Here is a 22,561-nt window from a genome sequence, read left to right as displayed (position 1 = left end):
ACTTGGTAAATGACCTTTAATACCAAGATAGTTCATCTAGATTGTCATAATTTATATGTAGATTTTATATATAGATGGAAATGTGTACAATAGTGTGCCAAAAAAAATGGATCTTGGCATTGTGATAGATAAGTTATTCAAGCCATTGAAGCAGTGCTCTGTTGCTAGTAACAAAACTAATAGAATTTCAGGGTGTATTTATAGATATATTGATTACGAGTCAAATTGTGTAATTACTTTTCTTTACAAATTACTGGTTAGGCTTCGTTTGGAATACCGTACACAATATCGTTCGCCTTGAGAGTGAGAAAGAATCGGAGGAGAGTTGCCAGTAGTTTATGATTAGAAAGATAAGGAAATGTTTACTTTTCTTGAGGGTCAGTGTGAAAGAACAGCCTTGAAGGGTGAAGTGGTTCCTTCTTGTCGAAACTCTATGTTAAGGTATGAGAGAGAGAAAAATTAAACTAGGATTGGGTGGTGTCGCTTTCGGCTTATCACTTGACGCCATTTGTAAGTTTTTACTAGTGTAGGCCTAGCCAACGACATTATTAGTTGTAGAGCGTAAGGGGTAATGTGTTATTTGGTGCTATAGTATATACAAATCTGAAGGATATTAGATTTAATGTGTAACTTATTTCTTTCGCTCGGAAACTGAAGTGAAGAATGGTAATTTAATTTTTCTTCAGCTGAAATGAGATAGTTTTTATAGAAATTTTTCGTGGAAAGTAAAAGGAAAGTTAGTAACAACTTTCACACTCTTTAGTTTCACCAGTTTCCTTTTCGGGTTTTCCAGTTATATTGTTATACTCTGTCTTGTAATTTTATTCTACTGTTACTGCCGTTAACTTAAAAGTAATATAACGTTGTTGACATTTTACGTCAGTTTGTTTTATATTTTGCTTAGTCTTAAATGATAAATATCATTTGTAACATTGGTAATAAACAGATAGCGAAATTAAAATGATTGACCCGCATAATTTACGGCTGTGGTCAAAATATTTAAGTTTAATAAACTTGTTTCAGTATTTTTAAAACTGGAATATTTTAGTAAGTATTTTTACGATAAATTTAAAATGCATTAATTAATTTGGGTTCATAGCTAATCCGAAAATAATTATATATTATTGAACCAAAAATAATAAAATTAAAACTTTGTGTGTGAATATAATTTAAAGAATTACATGGTTTTAATATTACTGTAGTTAAATTTTATAGTATTGTAGTTCGTAGTATTGTTTGAGTGACAGTGGCTCAATTTAGAATTATTATTGCCTAACAAAATTTCCAAAACAAACTGTGTTACAGTGTACTAGTGGGAAAATAACCTATTTTTTTTCTTTCTGTTAAACAATTCTTTGTTCACTTTTTCCAAACTCCTTATATTGAAAATTAAATTTTGTATAGCAACTTATAAATGACCTCAATCAATTAATTTATTCTTGTAATTAATAAGTGTGAACAAAGATTCTGGTAGATCATTCCATAATCTTTCTTCCAAAACGATGATTGTATTGATTTAAGTAACTTGAGGTATTATGTGGCTAAATCACTTGTGCTTGATTTTGCTGTAGGATAAAACCAAGTGATTCTAACAGTATTAAAAATGGTGTTCTTTTATGGGCCTTTAATTGTATTGTAGTTTCCTCTGAAATTAAGTAATTAGCTGAGTTTTTTTGGTTAATAAAACTTTTCTGTGAAATAAACACTACTGAATTCACTCTCATTTATGTAAACAGTAATTGGAGTACTTTTCAACATATCATTATTGATCTACTACCAGAACATTGGTTAATGTCTGGTCTTTCAGGTATGTATGGTATACAGTTTACAAGCTAGTCTTACAACATTTTTCTTCTAGATATTTCCTGTGCATTTATTATTTTATTGTAGAACAACTTATTGATAGTACACATAGGTGAAATAATAATATTTCCAAATAATTTTGAAAACAATGACCACTAAAATGTTTTAAGAATGATTAATTACATGTGGAAACCATGATTCCTGGATTGATGGGGTAAAAGTAATTTACAAAAATAAATTGAGTTGTTTAGCCTTCATTATAAAAGATTGGTTGTTTTTTACCAGGGAATTTTAAGAAACTTCTGTATTATAATATATTACAGACATGATTTTGTATGAGGCTTAAGAAACCTCTGTATTATAATATATTACAAACATGATTTTGTATGAGATTTAATACAGTACTTGTTAGTTGTTATTCATTCACCTAAAATATTCTCATACAAAATTAATTTTTTTAAATTATTTAGGAAAGGAATTTACAGTTCAATAAATATTTAAAAAACACAAAATTCTAATTCACATTATCATGGCTATGGAAAGTTTTAACTCAGTCATACAAAATTACTTTTTAAAAATTTTGAGGAATTTTTTAACCATATCAAAATTTTTTTAACACTCTACCAAATGAAAATGTTGGTTTACTTCAAATTTTGATAGTTTTAAAATTTTACAAGATTACAAAATGCACATGTCAAACTTAATGACTTTAAAATACTTCATTCTTTCCTTGCTTTATTGTTTTGATGTGATTAAAATAATGCTGTCTTGTTTTGTCATTACTTATTTATCAATGCTGAAAGACCTGAGCTCAGAAATGTCATCAGGATAGATATGATAGTGCACTCCTTGTCTAGTCAAGTACTAATATTACTAACTGTTGTTAGACATGGGTAATGTTGTTTCATACCACCATTGTCTTCTTTCATTGTAGTTTTACTGTTTGCACTTATTGTAATAGCTTATGATATACTAAAAGTGAGTGAACCATTTTTTTTGTTTATTTGTTTTTCAGATATTCTAATGTTTTTCAAGACTGAGAGATCAGATTAAGAGCTATTGCCATGGTGGTCAGTTTTTGCTCAAAAAAATACCCATACAAGTTGGTCAAGGAGAAATGTCTTTTATGTTAAAAAAGAAAAAATACAAGTTTCAAGTGGACCTCATCCTAGAGGATCTAACAGCGGTTCCTTTTGTAAATGGAATCCTGTTTGCAAAAGTGCATTTATTAGATGGAGGCAGTTTCTCTGAACTGTCATCCAGGTCAGTAGTTTTTACATAGAAATTAATATCAAAGTATTAAGTACTTGCTACACATATACAGGATGTACATTATTATCTCCTGAACTATTTAAGCTTAAACTGTAGGGCCTTGGTTTTAGTTTTTTTCCTTCTGAAATTGGAAACAGAACTTTCAAAAACTGGTGCATTTGAAGTTCTAAGCTACCTGTTTTTACAAACTAGTGGAAGAGCTGACGTAAAGCAAGCTATCAGAAAATGGGATTCTAGAATATGGTTCTGTGAGTGTATGAACAACTATTCCTACCCCTGGAAAGAAGTGAATATTTAGAAAAGTTAACTATGTGTATTTCATATTCTTTTTGGACAGTTAAGTTTTCAGTTTTAGATACTTTTACTACTTTTAGAGATTGAAAATATTGTGGTGGTCTCTACCAAGTGCTAACATGTGCATTCCCATGCTTATCAGGATATTCTACAACATGCTTATCAATGATTAGACTGTCCCTAGTACACTTACTTACTTGTGTATGTCTAAGGAAATTTTCTTATTACAATTTATATGAGAAAAACTAAGATCAGTGTAGGACGTTAACACATGTAATTATTGGACTAAACAGTTCGTAAATGTTCATTTTTGAAATGGATACATGTTCAGAAATTATTATTGGAAGGACCCAAGGCCTTGTAGTTGAAGTCATCTTTTTATAGATTCACAGCATTGTTTTTTTAAAATAACTATGTAAGATGTATCAAGCCATATTATATTAGTTTTTATATTTTTTCCTGAATATAAGGACACTAATTAACTGGTGTATACAGGCAATAACTTCCATTCTTTGAGGTTGAACAGGTTATTGTAGTTGCATATATTGTTACAAATTCTCAATATCTCTTAATTACATAAATTATCCCATATTTATTTTTCTACAAGATTGTCAAAATGTATCATGCATATTTTGTTTGTAATTAAGTACAGAGCTACAAGAAGGGCCACCTGTGCTCTGCCCACTGATCAAAACCTTGTTTCTGGTGTTTTTAAGTTTGCAGAGGTACTGCTGTGTCACTAGGGGGCAGTATGTATGTAAATTTGAACAACTGTTATTGATGAATTGAAATTCACAGCATATAAAATAAAAAGCTTCTTATGATTATCAAAAACCTTTTTAGGAAATTACCCAGCCATTTTATAATTTCTTTCTGGAAGAGTATGTTTTGGTATTGATTATTATTATTTTTTAATTTAACAACAAAATCAAATTGCAAAAGGATTGAAGTTAAATGAAGTAATATTTATTCACTTATGTTTAAACATCAGAGTAACAGCATACAGAAGTATAGAATGTGAGTCAACATTCATGTCTTAGTCTTACTATTGTTAAGTTTATATTTGTATATCTTTATATAGCAAATGCTGTTGTAAGCCTCATGTTTACTCACTTTACTGACCTGACAGGGTTTGAAGTATTGTCTGTTTCTTTTAGTACTTCTGGTTGTATAGGACATTTTTAGTTAATGTATAGTTTTTGCACTTATAACTTAAAATTGTATTTTGGTAATAAAATCATTTGTTTACATATTATTTATTTTATACAACCTCTTTTGTATTTCATTTCTTTTTTTAATAAAAATTTGTTGTTCAATTGCAGGTTGTTTTTTGTTTTTTTTGCATGGCTGAGTAAAACTCTTAGAAAATTTGACCTGAATCAATGGAAGTGGATGTAGCTTGTGAAAAAAACATTATTTATCATTTCAGTAAAGAAGTGAAAACAATTGTATAAGATGTTTTGTTTTTTATTTCAGGGAAGAGGTGAAAGGCCACTGTGTAAAATGGGGCACACGGTTTCGGTTTTGTTGTAAGATGAGCACAAATGTTGTAACGGGAGTTTTAGATCCCTGTTTGTGCAGAATTTCAGTCCGAATGGTAATAAGCTTTTTTTTTTCTCTCTCTTAAGCGTATTTCATTTGAATGTTCAAGATGGAACTTTGAAAATGTTAACATTTTCATATATTTGAAATTTATTTAGAGTAATTAATTTAAGTTAATTTATTTGTTTAGGATGTTTCACTTCGATCTTTATAACTTGACTTGTCCTTGCAAGGCAGAATAATAAGCAAGTCATTCTAATTTGCATTCTTAAATGCATTAGAAGAAATATGCAATTCACCCTGTTTGTTTATTATTTTGGTATTTTGGTATGGATATCGGTAAAATATTGAAGAGCTTGCATCAAGATATTTGTTTCTACCTGTTTATCATCAAAACCTGTCTTTTCTCTCTCTCAGAATATTACACACACACACACACACTGACTCCTATTCCTTAATAGGATCTAATTTTCTTACATGCATATAGACTAGACTTTCGAGACACATCTATTCCATTTATGTATTTCCATAGAACATATGTACAATTCACTGTGTACAGTATTACTGTTTTCAGTTTTGTTAAAATGTTTTTGTAATGATAAAGTTCTTTTCTCACTGTGGTTTGTAAATGTTTACACATATTACTCTTTTTATATTCTGACTATTGTTTGTGACTGTTATTCTGCAAATGTAGGATGGTGGACACAGTATCCTGTAAATCAGTTCTGAGAAACCTGTTTTATCACAGATATGCAGTTAAATAGAAACGGGTAATATATATACCTGTATACATTTAAAAGTTGATAAAAATGTGGTATAGATACCATGAGTTGCAACAAACTTTTTCTAAATCTCAGAAATCAGGTATGTTAGTGATAAAAACTCTGATCATAGCTAAGATTTTCATTTTTTTTAATTATTTACTTCCTATTTTGTTTTTTGTGTAATGTAATTAAATTATGAAATACTTGTCTTAAATGATAAAAAGAAATAATACAAATGCAGAATATTAGTAAAACCCTATTATTATTCACGCAACTGCAAAAGAGAAAAAAATTAGTCATGGAAAATGCTTCATATTATTGAATTAAAGTTTTACAGCTTCTGTTTAAAGTACTTTTTTAATCTAAAAAAGTTAATTTTATGTTTAATATTTTAATATTATCTATGCTACTAAAATGCTGGATTGCAAAAGGGAATTGATGCAACTTAAATATGTTTGCATAATATTCTGAGTTAGATAAGATTGATCAACATTGGCTTACAATGTTTATAAAGCATTATTATTAAACAGTGTATTCATCTTCAAAATCTTTCAATATGATAGGTGATAAAACGTTTTTCTTAAACTGAAGCATTAAAGATGTAGAATGAAAAGATTTAATTCAATTTTTTCTGTATTTTATAATTAAACTTGGCAAATTAGATTTGCTGTGATTTACATTGGGTCTGTACAGGTATTCTATCAGCTTTAACTTAGTAAATTTGAATATTTTCTTCACTTTATACCAATTTAAACATCTAAATTTTCCTTTCTTGAGAACATTAATTTCTAAAGTTTCTGAAAGTCATTGTACAGAAAAGTTTTGGATTTTTTAGGAGGTAAAGGGAGGCAGGTCCTTCCTGAAGCTGGGCTTTGTGGACCTCAACATGGCTGAATCAGCTGGAGCAGGTATACAGACTCGCAGGTGTTTACTTGAAGGTTATGACACTAAGCATCGACAAGACAATTCCATACTTCAGGTGACTTTACATATGATTTTGTTGTCAGGAGATCCTTGCTTTAAAGTGTAAGTTCACAGTTTTTGTTTAGCTAATAAAACATATTTTTAGTTTTAACTTAGAAAAAGTATTTTAGAATGAATATTGAACTTTTCTTGTGAAAAAAATTCTTCTTAGTTGAGTTTTTAAAGCATTTGTTTGAGAAGAGCAATTATGAACTGAATAATTTAATCTATACATTTCACATGTTTTTATTGACGTAAAAAAACAGTAGCCTTTTTTCTTTAAGCTGTTTACAGGCTTATAGTCATTACTGGTGTGACTCTTTTATGAATGTCCATATGTGTATGTGCAGTTGGCAACTATATTTTAAACTCAAACCATCTTTTATTAATTGTTCTCAAATAAGAAAAACTTAAAAGGTTAATTAAAAAATTATCCTTGGAGTTTGTATAATGATAGAAAATTTGAATGAATACTTTACAGTTATTTCATGGTGAACTTCAAGAGCAATATTGTTGTTCACTGACATGCTGAACAACATTTTAACTCAAAGTATTTCAAAACAACAGTGTTAGAGAACTACGGAACAAAATATTCATAACTTGAACTTTAATATCATTCCTTTAAGTTGTTTTGGGACTGAATTCCTAAGTGCTTGTTAGCTTGTGCTTATATTTCATAGACAGGTGAATTGTAAAGTGTTTTTTTTTTAAGTGTTAGAGTGAAAATTTCAATTAAACATTTCTTACCTATATTTACTAATGTATATCAGTAAAATTGACCACATATTATGTATTCCACGATGGATCTAGCTCCAGTTTCTCCACTTTAGAATTTTTTAACTTTTAAGAGATATTGTTTCAGCTTTTAACTAATTGGAAATGCATAATAAAATCAGGAAGCTAACATTCAAACCCCCTAACTTCATGATTTGTTGAAACATCAGTAAATTTGTGAGAAACCATCAGATAAACTTTCTCCTCTTTCTTTCTTGACTTTGGAGGTTATTTACTAAAACGTTACATGTTTATAACCAACAGAAAGAGTGGTCTCTCCTACTTGAATATTCTGATTGGTTGTTTGTTTTGATGATATTTGGTATCTTGAATATTAGGTTTTTTGTGGGTTTTTTTAAATATGTATAATTTATACAGAAGTTCAGGTAAAGTGTTATAGGTTCAGAGCATTATATTTTCTGTGACTGGCATACACTTTGAGTTCTATAACCCATTTCTAAAAATTACACAATGATGACTCCATAGTGCATTTCTAGTTAATGCTCAGCACTTTGTATGTTATACCAGTAACTTGTGGTAAATGCTACTGTATTGGTTGGTTTATTACTTGACTAGGTTTGCTTTATTTTTCCTAATTCATAGTAATTGCCATCTTTTGGAGGTAACTTTAAAAGGTAATGACAATACTGCTCTGATTCCTATACTTTCTAGATTCTAGTTATGTGTCATGTATTCAGTAATTTTCAGCACCAGAATTAATGTTTTATATTCATTCAAGTAAAACTTCCTTAACTAGAAAAAGTTCATTATTGACACCTAAAGTTTGTTTAGTTGGTGAAAAATTTGTCTCATAATACACGTGTCATTACTGTTACTTTTCCATGCATAATGCTGTTTGAAAAAATGTCCTGTATCAAGTTGCAAATTATTCTGATTGAATCTAATAGAAACAAAACAAAACTGCTAACATTTTAAGCAACTTTAAATAAGTGCTAAATTATTTTTATTAATACCGATATTCTCAAAACTGTAAATTATTATTAAAGGATTGAGATTTGTTATAATAGTAATAATAAAACTAGTAATATGTTTAAAAAAAACATTATTGCTGTTTGTTATAAATGGTTTTTAATTCTTTGTGAGTGGCTTTGTTTGCTAGTTTTTCATGTAATTCTCAGTTTTCTTTCTATACACTTGTATATGAATGAATGAAACATTGTCAGTAACTAGTAGTAAATTAAAAGTTTGTGTAACACATGATGTGTCTTTAAAGTGTATCCACAATTTTGGTATATCTAACTTTAACGTACTGTATAAGTACAACAACTTCAGGAATTTAAGTTCTAAAAATGATAGTTTTATTAATAGAAAGGTTAGGCTGCTGTGTCTTCAGAATGGAATAGACAAGGTGCATATTTCTATTTTTCTATTGAGTAAAAAAAAAAATTTTTAAAACCCATTTCCTAAAACCTGAACCTTATGTCAGTGTGATCAATATATCAGGTCATCCCACAACTAATGTCCAAAAAGTTAATAAAGTGCATCATCAGTTCTGTCTTTGTATAAGACTTTAATGACTAAAATATGTAGTAGGATGTGTACAAAAATATTCAGAGAAATAAAAGAAAATAACCCAACTCTACTTTTTCAGATCATTAATCAAATAAGCCCTTATGAAAATGGATGTGTCTGAGGAGCACATTAGGTATATAATGCTTTGAGTTTGAAAAAAGGCAATAGTGCAGTGGAATCTACACGAAACATTCAAATTGTTTATGGTGTGGAGTCTCTCAATGAAAGAAAATGTCAAAGGTGATTTCAGAAGTTTAGATCAGGTGACTACAGCTTAAGTGATGTGCCACATTCGTGTCGTCCTGTTGAGTTTAATGATGACTGCTGCTGGCTGCACTTGATGAAGATTGTGCTGTAACAGTTGAAGAACTAGCATAGAAGCTGAATTCAACCCATTCAACAGTTCACCATCACCATCATCTGCAACAGCTTGGAAAGGTCCCAAAACTTGGAAAATGGGTCCACCATGATTTAACAGAAGCCAACTTTAGGGCAAGAGTGGACATTTCTACTTCTCTGCACTCTCATGAAAGTAACTTACCTTTTTTAGACAGGTTAGTGACTGGAGATGAAAAATGGATATATTTATAAAGATTTTAATCATTGCAGACAATGGCTCAGTGCAGGTAAACTGGCTATAAAGCATAGTCCAAAATGGACCTCCACCCTAGGGATATTGTTGGTGTGATCCACTTTGAGTTGCTGCCACTCAATGTAACGATTACATCAGACTTTTATTGTCAACAATTAGTGTTTGAATGTGGCACTGAAAGAAAAGAGGCCTGTTTTGATCAGTCATAAAGGTGTGTTACATTAGGATCATACTTGGTCTCATAGCTCAAGAATCATGTCTGCAAAGATTGAAGAGCTAGACTGGGAAAAACTTCCACATCCTCCTTATTTTCCAGACCTTGTCCCATCTGATTATCATCTATTCAGAAGTTTGCAGAACTATCTTGATGGAAACGAGCTTGGAACACATGAAGATTTCAAAACTATCTTCTCTACATTCTTTTCCTCCAAACCCCAAGAAGTTTATAGAAGTGGCATTAAGAGGCTTGCGAATCATTGGCAGGAAGTAATTAATAATGGAACATACATTATTGATTAAATAACATTAAAAGTGTTTGAAATCATTTCTCTTTTTCTGAACCTAAAATCGGACATTACTTAAGGGATGACCTGATATAAGTTATGAAGTCATTTACATGTATTTTAATATGAAGAGAGGAATTTTGTACCATTATTGTTTATAATTGTCACTTTTAAGATGAAGTTTTGATATACGTGTACACTTAGGTTCTGTGTCACAGCAGTACATATTTTGGGACACAAGAATAATTTGGCTTATAATTAATGAAGAAAATATTCATAAATCTTGTTACCAATGAATACCAGAAAAGTTTCTCACATGATGTGTAACAGTTCCTTGCATGGGAAAAAAAAGTATTTTATGAGAATTTTATGACATGTACAAATAGCAAATACTTGAAGTAGATCTGTTGTTTTTTTATCATTATCATTAAAAACAAAAATAAAAGCATGATTGTTGTGGTTTTCTAATGACTTTGTTCTGTTTTGTCACAATGCTATAAAGTCAGCTATTATATGTATGAAACATCAGATTTTAGGATTTCTTTTATATATTTGTATTACTTACTGTCATTTTATTATTGTACTATTTTTTTATAATTTATTATTTAAGTCTTATGAGAAACGACAACATTTGTGGCCAGTGTTGTGTATTCTGAAGTTTGGCCTAACCTTGTGTTCTGATTTGCTTTTCTATAAAACAATACATAATATTTGCCTATCAGTTTATTTCCTTGTGATCTTTATCATCAACTTGTGGAGTTCCTTTTGAATTCAGTTATAAGAACTTTTGAATGAAAACAAAGAATCTGGAATATGCCCACCACATTACAACTGCTATATTCTCTGCTGTTGAGGTTTTTTGTCCAGTAAACAGGCCTTATAAGGCTGGCTAAGATATAACAAGTGTAGTAGTGGTGAAAGCACTCTTTATATCATCAGTCACATGATCACAGTTGTTATGGTATGTATGAGGTTACATATGAGATGTAATTATTGTCAATGTTATTTAAGTCAGAATTTTGGTAAGAATTAATAGTAACATGATTTTATTTATTTATTTTTATTGATATTGTAACATTTAATTGCATGAAACCTTTATGTTAATAACTGAAAGGTAATCAAACTTTTATTTTCTTTCCAGGCCCTTTGTGAGGCCCTCAATTGTTCCAGGAGAACAGCCAGAAGAACAGCTTCTTCCTGAAAGAAAAACTCAAGATTATTCAGAAAGTAGCTTAACTAGTAGTGGGTTTGGTAGTCTCCCTAGGAAGTCAAAAACTGGTGTGAATTTATCTTATCATTTGCCTTGTTAAAACAAATTATTCAGAAAGTAGCTTAACTAGTAGTGGGTTTGGTAGTCTCCCTAGGAAGCCAAAAACTGGTGTGAATTTATCTTATCATTTGCCTTGTTAAAACAAATTATTCAGAAAGTAGCTTAACTAGTAGTGGGTTTGGTAGTCTCCTAGGAAGCCAAAACTGGTGTGAATTTATCTTATCATTTGCCTTGTTAAAACAAATTATTCAGAAAGTAGCTTAACTAGTAGTGGGTTTGGTAGTCTCCCTAGGAAGCCAAAAACTGGTGTGAATTTATCTTATCATTTGCCTTGTTAAAACAAATTATTCAGAAAGTAGCTTAACTAGTAGTGGGTTTGGTAGTCTCCCTAGGAAGCCAAAAACTGGTGTGAATTTATCTTATCATTTGCCTTGTTAAAACAAATTATTCAGAAAGTAGCTTAACTAGTAGTGGGTTTGGTAGTCTCCCTAGGAAGCCAAAAACTGGTGTGAATTTATCTTATCATTTGCCTTGTTAAAACAAATTAAGTAGTATATGTTAGGAGTTTCTTAGTTTGAGAAGACTGTGTTAAAATATCTGAATGAATTCAAAGTTAAAATCTAGTATGCTTAATAGACCAGTAATAAAACGGAAGCAGCTTAACCCTTAAACAGTGGCATTGTTGTGGGTAGCAGCATCAATTGATGATGGCTGTTGTTTAAGGGTTAATATAAATTTTGTTAGTCTTGTAAGGCTATTGTATCTTAAGACAATGTATTATATTTTTGTTAATGTTTTCATAATCACTTAAATCAATGTGCATTACATCAGAAAAAGGAAAACACATTTGAATTCCTTTGTATAAACTGACAGTTCTGTTTATTAAGCATGAAAATTAAATGCAATCACATTCCACCTCCCTGGTATAAGAGTGTTTTAAGCAACTAGCTTTCTTTAGTGGACATCTGCTCTAGACATTGTTCCCAAATAATAATGTATCTTTTAAAAGAAAGGTGATAATAGGGTCCTGCCAGGCATCTGTGTGTATAAAGAGAATTGCATAGACCATTTACATGTTTGAGTGTGTGTATCACAAGCAACAATTTCTAAGATGATAACAGCATGTTCTACATTTGGTTAGACTTCAAATGCAGGTGGGAATGGAAGTTTACTATACTAATTTCTGAAATTGAAAGGTAAGACAAGAAGAACTGAATTTCTTAGAAACCAGCAAATGGTGTTGGAGATGACTGAACAGAGCTATCTGGTTCAGTGACTAGAAGCAAAAACCACCCATTAGATGTGAAATGTTTAAGTGATGACAAACTTCTAAACTCTGTTTTAGTGATCAAAAGTAATCTAATCACATAAATATTTTGTAATGAAACAGAGAGCTGTATGTAGCTGAAACAGCTCAGCTTACATCCTCTGTGCCTTAAACACATTGGTATTAATTTATCCAGTTGTAGCACTGAAGGATAGGTTTACATTGACATCGTACAATGCCAGGTTTACCCTGCGAGTTGATTTCTTATTTTGTTCAGTCCCTGTTTGTTTTGCATAATAACTGTTGCTGTAATTGCAGAGATTTGATTTTAAAAACTTAAAATGAAATGTATGTATATCTCAATATGTACTAAATATTTTTAAAAGTGGAATATTAAATTACAAATCTTATTTGTTAGTTGATTTAAACAAACAATATTTTAACCAACATTTTTTTGTGTAACAGACTGACTTTTTATTTTATGTATTTTCTTAAAGTTTAGGCTGCAGTCCATTTAATAAAGTCAACTTGGTAAGATTTATGTGCATAATTAAACAGATCCGTATGTAAAACAATAACTGAGCTATAATGTATCCCTTAAGTTTAGTTGTGGTAAATCTCTTCATAACATTTGGAGAGAAGAAAAAATGATTTGTACTTTAAGAGAAAGAGTTATGTGTGCCCATATCAAACATGAACTATAAGTGTGCATTTTGGCAAATAAAACAAACAAACCTTTTTGGAATTAAAATACTTTTTAGAGGAGGCTAGATTAATGCAGAAAGTAATACTTCATTTTCATTTCTATAAACAGATTCCACTACTACACGAGATGAAAGTGAATGGAATAAAGATCCTTCTGTCCATCAGGTGGAGAATGAGTTAGGCCATTCTCGGAATTCCAGTTGTGCAAGTCAACAATCCCATGTCTCTGGTTATAGTAGTCTCCAATCTCATTCTAGACAAGGAAGCTCGGAGTCGGGACACCTCCGGTCAGTTGACATTCTTGGTTCTAATAGTTTAACACTTAAATAATTATTAACATTCATGTTTTAAACCTTGATTATTAAGGGAGGCTCCAACTGCTTTTTAAACTTTTTTTTTTAAACTATTTTTGTATCAAATTGCTTGCAGCCATGACTTTGTTGTTTTAAAAGGTTACCTGATGAGTGTAAGTCAAAACAAAAACACCATTAATATTCCTACTAACTATTGTTAAGGACCTACGTGTGTTTTTATATAGAAAATGAGTACTTTAACCCACTGTTTAGTGAGTTCTTTACAGAGAATATTGTAATTGGCTAAAATAAAGTAAATTATTTAGTACAATACATTATATGAACTTCACTAATAATGAATGGTATAAAAACAAGACAATAATTTGAAAGTTAATATTTTGAAAATTATTAAGTGCATGTGCTGTTTACTTAAATTTAATTGGAGTTTTTAATGAACTAAAACCTGTCACCAACATAAATCTCAAATAATGTGTCAAGGTTCATTGAAGTATTATTCCAGTATAGTTAATGAGTGATAACTTTTAAAATGTTCTAGGAATCTGAGTTCCAGCTACAGTGACATGGGTTTACTAGGAATGCCTAAGCTGGTGGAAAGAAAAAGGCTCACGGGAAAGGTATGTTTAGTTGAATAATAGCATACCTATTTATTCAGTGTTTGAAACCAGGAGTAAATTGGATAGTGGAGTATTTACACGTGATGAATTTACCTTTATTATGTTACTTGGATTAATATCCTTTGCAACTTAAAATGAGATTTCAAATGAAATAAATAATGATATTGCTTTATAAATTAGAATTGGTAGAAAGTTCAATAAAATAAAACATATGATTGTAATTTAGTAGCTCATGAAAATTTGATTTCTCATTATTTTTTGGTGTGGGCAGGTGATTAGGGGGCTGAACTCACAGTCTGAGGGTCAGGGGTTCGAGTTCTCATCCCACCAAACATGCTCACCCCTTTTAGCTATGAGGGTGTTATGATGTTATAATTAATTCCTCTACCTGTTGGTAAAAGAATAGCCCCAGATTCTCACCAAGTCTTTTGCTGCTAAATTAGCAACGACTAGTGCAGGTAGCCCTTGTGTAGCTGTGCACAAAATTCCAGACAAACCAAACTCATTATTTCTGATCTGATTTCTAATTATTGTAAATTATATGCAAGTTTTTCAACTGTTTTGCTTTGCAGTGTTTAGTGTTTCATTATTAGCTTTTTCATGAATTAAAAATATAAATTAATAACATGCAAGTATTTTATTAATTTTATATGTCTATAATTGCTTTTTTTGTTGTGTTTACAATTAAATCATATCCTATAAAAGACTGAAATGAAACTGTTTGTAATTGGCTAAGCTCCATAAGTGTAGAAAGTTTAACATCAGTGAATTCTTACTATGTAATTATACTTTATAATTTTGAATACAATTACTTTTGTGTATAATAGATAATGGAAATTAATACAAAGCCTGTTTTCCAGCTCCACTCCTAAAGGTAAACTTAAAAAGAAACATGTTCTACATCAATTATATGTTCTCCCAACATTAAAAGAAACAAAGCTGAATTGTTAGTACAAAACAAAAGACAGTACTTCTGATGTTCCTTTCACAAAACTGTGTAAATTTACTCTTCTTAGAAAATTTCCAACTAGGATTAGAATTATTTCTTTTATAATCTAAAGAAGTTTGAAAGAGAAAATAGTAGTTAAGCCTACTCATTTTTAGAAATCTAGAAACACTATGAAAATTGTATGATTTTCTTTACATTCTGTCAGATTCTAAAAAAAAGTTTCTTTTGGCATTTACATCATCTGTAAATGTATCTATCCTGTTTGTAAATGCACAAATATTAAATTTCTCCAAAAGCTATAATTTGTATTACCAGAAACAAGTTGTTCTAATAATTTTATTTTAAATTAATAGTAAAAGGTTTCCACTGATTTTGATTTTCCCAGTTGGAAAGGACTATTTATGAATTCTATTATATTAATCTATAAATAATTATAGGCTTAGTCTCTTTAAAAATAAATTTAAAGCAGGTGATTGTAATTATTTTACTTCCATTTGTGAGCCTTTAATGTTCACAAACAGCCATCTTGTATTTTAAGTTTAATAGGTTTAAAGTTTAAACCCATACTTTGGTTTGTATGGATGTGTGTATTAGACTTGTATACTTGAGATACTGTTTGTGTCAAATTATAAATGTCAATTAATGAGGTGTCATTACAAACTTTGTATACGTGATTGTGTTTCTTAAGAATTTCTTAATAATTCATGTATTAAGCGTGTCATTGAGACACAGCAACTGCAGAAGGCAGTAATATTTCAAACTCCATTTCTATTTATCAGTTAACTGATATTCTGTATAGTTATAAAGATACGTTACTGACATCTGGGATCACGAAATTTAACTAAACTGGTAGGAATCAGTTAGATTAGACAGTTCAAGAAAAACACCAAAACTTTATTTTTTCTCATGAACATAGTGAAGTTTGATTTAAAAAAAACAACTAAGTTCTCAGTGTAACATTTACAGAAGTTGTAAATGTTCATAATATTGTTATTTTGTTAAACCGTTTGAGAAACTTGAGATAAGTTGAACATAACATTGCAAAATAAAAAGCAGAAAAATATTACCAAAATGTAGAATAAAACATGGTCACCTCATCCTGGACATATTTGTTTTTGATCGAAACTACATTCATTCCAAACTTATGCAGATACAAAAGAGTAAGATTGTAAGTAATTAATGTATTGTTTATTTTGGACAGTCTCTGTGTTTAGTGAAGCTGTTACTAATCTTGTGCTGTAATTAAGATATCCTATAGAATACTCTAATTATAACAAAGTAATACTGCTAATATTTTTGAGTTTTTAGAATTGTTGTGGCTTTTAAGATAAAATTTTGTTTAAAACTATAAACCTTATTTTCTGTGTAGGTTTTATGAATCTTTTATTTTTTCTAGAAACAGTTAACAGAAGAAAACAGAATGGATTCCACTAGGGTTAATGCTGATCAACTAATTAAGGAGCTTTTCGAGGCCAGTAATTTTGACGAATCTGAGGAATCTACAGAAAGTAAGCTCACAACTAAGAGAAACTTTTTGTTCAGATTATGGTTTACAAAACTAAAAATTGTCAATGAAACTTGTGAACATTTTCTAGCTTCAAGACTCTTCTACAATGTGCATGATTTTAACTACTAGCTAAAGTATGTCTATTTTTGTAGAAATAGTGTTTGACCTTATCCATATTTACTTAAGTTTTTTGAGTGTTTTTTTTTTTCCAGGCACACTGGAGCCTTGGTAGTCAGTAGGTTTTTCTCATTGTTGCTTTGTTATTCAATATTTGTTCAGTGTTAGCTAAGTTATCCATAAACTTCAGTGTGATTGAATCTGAGTTTAAGTAAACATTATTGATTGTATTAATTCAATAACTTGTTCTTGTATGGTGGAGGAATTATAACACTGTATAGTGGTATCAGCTTAGTTAATTAGTCATTTATTAGGTTGAGGAATAATTCGTGAGCGTTTTTAAATAATTCCATTCAAGCATTACATGCAAGACTATACAATACTTCAATGCATGAACAAATTACACCCAAAACATTTATTATGATACTTTATTTCATGTAATACCTAGGTATATAGTATGCATTGTTTTAAACAAAATTGCAAGAAATTAAATGCGAAAAGCAGATGGTGTCGAAAATGCTCGATTTTTGTCCACTTGACAGTCCATTTAATGAGCTGAAAATGAAAGCAAAAATTAAAGACATATGAAAATCAAACACACCATCTATTAGAGCAAAAAATTATCTACCAAATGACATGAAATATTTTGCTAAAGCGTTTCATTTATGAATATATTTTGTTAACTTGAAAAAACGCTCACGAATTATTCCTCAACCCAATATTATGAGCTATAAATCTCATACTTGAAAAATGTAAAATAATAATATTTGGAACATGATAAACATGCTTATTGTATCAAACTTGTAGTAAATGTGTAATGTTTCTTATACCATTGGAAAGTTGGTTTTCTGACCACTTGGTAAGCAATAGTTTCTAGAGTTAATTGAAAGTAAAGACATTTCTGAGAATTGTGTTAATTACTGAAAAATTCAATTTTCTTGTATGAAAATTTAAATATTTAGACACTATTGTAGAGTAAATTTTTAAATAATATCAAATTTGGTCATTCTGCAGATCGTGGATTACAGTTGTTTATTAACAAGGATGGGAAGGCTAGCTTGGGAAGTCAAAGCAGCAAGTATCACTCCAGCAGAACCATGCTGGAAAAAGTGGTGATTGGATACAGGTAGCATGATGTAGCAACTGTTATATTAGTCCTGTAAGTGTTGTGGCAAGCTGGCTGCTACACCACATATTGTGTGGAAAACCATCTTCTAGAGTAATTATTTTTAATACCTTGGTATGACAATCCTGTATTAAAAGACAGTTCTTTGCATAATTAACTTCTGTTGTAAGAACTAAGACAACCTATCTTTTCCATACTGGACACTGTTACCTTTAGCTGGTGGAGTACTGGCTTTGTTGCTGCAAAGACTAGAAAAAATCAAAACATTGTTCTTCTGTGCACCATTTGTTATGGTGGTCATTTTAAAAACTATCTTGTATGTTGTATTGATCGTACACTAAGAGCCAGGGTTTGGGTAATCCTCTACTAGGAACACCAGTTGCTTCTAACTAGATTTCTCCTATAGTTAACTGTTGACAAGTTAAATCACGTAGTTGTTGTTATTTCTTTCCATGGCATGTGACATTGTGGTTAGCTCCTTAATGACTAGCTTTTTTATCTGAGAAGAGTTTGGAAAAAGTCATGGAAAAAATTCTCTTCTATGCTTTGAGTGCTTTGGTGACCATCTACTAAATAAATAGTAATTTACTACGAGCTGGTTGGTTTTTCTCCATTAACTGTTGACTGTTTACAAACATTTTTTTCATCTAATATTATGATGGGTGTCTTTTAAAGATTTAATCTTTTCTAAACTGGATGCTGATGTAATTGTTTAACTGATGGACACTATAATTTGTTTGTGCATTGTATGAAAGATAACTGTTTCCTCAAACAGTAGGTCATTTCTGTATTTAGTTCTGTGACTATAGTCTTCTGTGAAGTTTGTTGGTCTTTTTGTAATTTGTTATAGTCTTAAACTTCTCATTAAAGCTGGCTTTTTACCTCTATTCATCAGTCTAGTAACAGTGACCTGATAATATGAAAAATGGCCTTTGCAAATATTGTTATGTATCATGTGGAGCTTATAACATGGACAACACGTCAGTTGTGATTAGACCGAGGCTGGTTTATGTGTAGAACTCAGACAGGGTGATTTGGTATGTAAAAAAAGAATCTGCTAATCCTTTTGTCCCTACGTAAGGGCAACATTTGCACCCTCTACTTGTAAAGAATGTCATTCAACATTGTATTATATATGTGTTGTTAAGGTTATCAAAATTTTATATTAAAATAAAGAAACTGCCACATACAGGAATCCTGAAAAAACTGTACATAGGCTTTAGAAATTATACAGATGCTACTTTATCTTTCGTGTTAACATAATCTTACACTTTGATGTATTAAGAGTCCAGTTGAATTCAGTCACTTGTGGGTCTTCAGTACAAATGCATTAGTAACTCTTTTTTTTCCATACAACAGAGAAGTTATTAGAAACTTGCCACATTTTATGAAGATACACTTTGTAACTATACTTAACATTACTTTAATACTCAACAGAATGTAAGATTATTGACCCATTGACTGGTGATTCAATGTATATGGCATGGAGCTTGCAAAAATTGTTAGTATTTAAGCAGTGGCAGCTAGAGGGTTAATAATTATCATACTGATTTACTGACACTTATACCAGTTAATGAGTTATAAGGTTTCACTAACAAGAAGTTGAGTATTGGTAAGGTAATTAAATAACTATGGGGGAACTTATTGTTACATGCTATTGTATAACTTGTTGCTATATTGGAAGTTTATAGATTTATCAGATGGTTTGCTTACATTGGAAAATGTAAAAATTACTGTGCTATTGTGTGAGACAAGTTTTTAAGAGTTTATTGTCATCTGTTCTGTGTCAAGGCTTAATTTATTCTTGTATGTACATGTGACTATATATTTGATTCTTTTCAAGTTTTTTAATACCCTGTAATTATTTGTGGATTAAATAATTACAACCTGAATCTTTGAGAGAAGTAAGATGTATATTTAATATACTTGTATATTTTCAGTTGTTTTTGTATAACAAATTAAGTTCTTTTCAGAAAAACATTCTTTTCTACAGTCCAGCTATTTGTTACTTCTAGTTTATAAACTAATTAAGTAAAAAATGAAATTGAATTTATTTGAAAATTATTATTAGTACTGTTAACTTGAATACATAAAAATGACAATTTATTTTTAGGTTATTTTTATACATTGGTGCTGAGAATTCAGGTATTTCTTGGTAATTAATGATATGTTCTTCAAAAGTATGTTTGTTTTTGAGTTTTGATAATGTTAACAGTAGCTTTTTGTAGTTAGATTAGCCACTCTGCATGGTTAGTGCTTGACTTAATCTGTGGATTGCAGGTTAAAATCCCCCTCACTAAGCATGCTTGCCCTTTCAAGCATGGAGACATGGAGACGTTATAATGTTGTGGTCACTCTCACTAATCACTGGTTCAAAAACAAAACAGTTCCAAGAGTTGATTGTGGGTGGTGATGACTAGCTGCCTTATTTTTAGTGTTTCATTGCTAAATTAAGGATGACTAATGCAGATAGCCCTCATTTAACTTTGCACAAAATTCAAAACAAACCAAACTAGTCAGTCTGAATGTAAAAGTGTAAATTAATTTCCAGAAATATTTAAATCCTAGGCACCAATGTATAAAATTTATTTGTGAAACTGAAGTTAAAAATAAACTCATTCTGGATGCAATCCCAATATTTGAAAGTACATTATTTATTTTGAAAGTAAATAAATGCTCTAACGTTGAAAAGTGTTGTTCATGTAGACATTTACTAAACGTTACATTATTTCTTAGAGATAATTGTTACTTAAAAATTAACATATTTGGAGACCAACAGCATGTAATTTTTGTTTGTATTATGGTTCATTGTTGAAAAACTAAACTTCCAAGTAAAGAGGGTCATTCCTTTATAGTGAATAAAACTGGATAATCACACACTGCACTAAAGTTTCATGATGCAGTAGAACATATTATTGTTTTGATTACCATATTTTATGCTGCTGAGACTTTTTATTTGTGGCTTACAAGCATGAAATGTTGAAGGAACTTTGCAATAATATTCAAGTTGAGATTCTAAACATCTTTGAAATGACTTGTGTATACTTACATTATTGTTCTAGCACTGTGTTGAGCAACTGAGCACTATGTTTTTATTTGAGCAACCTAGGAATTTTCAAAAGTTGACTTGGTAAACTTGGCATTAGCACCTACAGATATAGTATTACCTCTCTAAAATACAGTTAGATTTGTTATTCAGGGAAGAACAGTGCCTTTTATATTGATTCTTTTATGTATTGCTGGTTTTCCAGACCTGTTTTTTTTAAATAACTTTAACATTTAATTTGGCAATATGATTTAAGTTTTACATACTAATAAAGATGCTAGAACTAACTTTAGCTGAGATACCATGGTACAAATAATACAATAATTTAATATTTTTATAATGATACTACTAGGATGTTTGGAAAGTTAGCACTAGGTTTTATTAAAATTTGATCTTATAATGTATACTTATAAATACATTTGGTTTATTATACAGAAAACAATAAAAAATGTACACATTTGTGAACTACAACGTTAGCAAGTTCAATGTAATTTTCTGTTAACTGTTAAGTTTTTGGTTGTTGTTTGTAAGGGATAATTTAAACAAACCCATCAACGATTTTTTACAAAGTGCATTCTATATGGTCATCTTTTTTTTTAACGTTTGAGCTAGAAATAGTGAGGAAGGGTGCATGTTTTTTATTACTTTCTTAATTATCAGAAATAAATTATTGTAGAGGTTTATTGAAACTAACACTTACATAACCAAATGCCCCCCGCTAGTACAGCGGTAAGTCTATGGATTTACATTAAAATCAGGGGTTCGATTCCCCCTCGGTGGGCTCAGCAGATAACCCGTTGTGGCTTTGCTAAAAGAAAAACACATAACCAACTAATGAAGACACTTCCTCCACAATATTATAAAATATTGTATTTACCCAGTCTCAAACCTTCCTTTCGAGAAACATTGAAGTTTCCGTTCAGAAGTTCTGTCACCAGAGCTAAAGTTTTCATCGCAATTTAATATTTCATGATGAAACTATTCCTGTGTTTTTTGTATAATGTATATATTATTTTACCCTTCTACGTTTGTAAACAGTTATTGAGTTAAAGCTGTTGTTTACAAATAAAGACTTCATATAGTTTGCTTTTTGTTTTAATGTATTTCAGAGCTTGAAAGTACCAGTTTTATGTTACAGCTGTTTAACGTGTTCGATATGTTGTTTTGGAAGTTAAGGTTTTGATCTGCAATCGTAGACCAGGATCGTTTGACCTTTACGTATACTAGCATTTTTTTTCTTCTTGCAAAAAATAAATAAAAAAATAAAATTTGAAATATTTTCATATTAACTTTGACTGAAGAGTTTTTACACTTGAACTGATGTGGTATTTAAAAAAATCTGAGGATGATGGGAAATAAACTAACGTTTTCGAATAAACTTTATATGTAACGAGTGATTGAATGCAGCAAGCGAGTGTAATTTGTTAATTTCATAGTTCAGACGTTGTAAATTTATTGTGTAAAACTTGTTTAATGACATTGATGTGAAATACGTATTAATAACCATCCTGAGGATGCGCGCGTGCACACACTCCCCCCCCTTTTTTTTTTCCAAGTAATTTTCCTTCGTTTAGAGTAATGTGCTACATAGACTACACAGCTGTTG

General features: G+C 30.3%; 1 protein-coding gene across 10 annotated transcripts in view; it reads left to right on the top strand.

The window, feature by feature from the left end:
• The window catches only part of LOC143243110 (early estrogen-induced gene 1 protein-like), a 35,315-nt gene extending 12,982 nt beyond the window's left edge, over nt 1-22,333 (top strand). For 3 of the 10 annotated variants that reach the window (XM_076486877.1, XM_076486920.1, XM_076486900.1), the window contains exons 2-10: nt 2,819-3,066; nt 4,846-4,966; nt 6,511-6,701; nt 11,182-11,318; nt 13,392-13,569; nt 14,132-14,210; nt 16,556-16,667; nt 17,798-17,909; nt 18,805-22,333. In XM_076486877.1, coding sequence (XP_076342992.1) covers nt 2,921-3,066; nt 4,846-4,966; nt 6,511-6,701; nt 11,182-11,318; nt 13,392-13,569; nt 14,132-14,210; nt 16,556-16,667; nt 17,798-17,909; nt 18,805-18,823 — 1,095 coding nt within the window. In that variant the 5' untranslated portion in view covers nt 2,819-2,920 and the 3' untranslated portion in view covers nt 18,824-22,333. The other 7 variants (XM_076486880.1, XM_076486898.1, XM_076486888.1 and 4 more) reach the window with 7 other exon arrangements.
• The last annotated feature ends 228 nt before the right edge of the window (nt 22,334-22,561 follow it).

The sequence above is a fragment of the Tachypleus tridentatus genome, chromosome 2, assembly GCF_004210375.1.
Source record: "Tachypleus tridentatus isolate NWPU-2018 chromosome 2, ASM421037v1, whole genome shotgun sequence".
NCBI lineage: Eukaryota > Metazoa > Arthropoda > Merostomata > Xiphosura > Limulidae > Tachypleus > Tachypleus tridentatus.
Note: the sequence above shows the minus strand (reverse complement) of the source record. Positions and strands in the feature narration are given on the sequence as shown.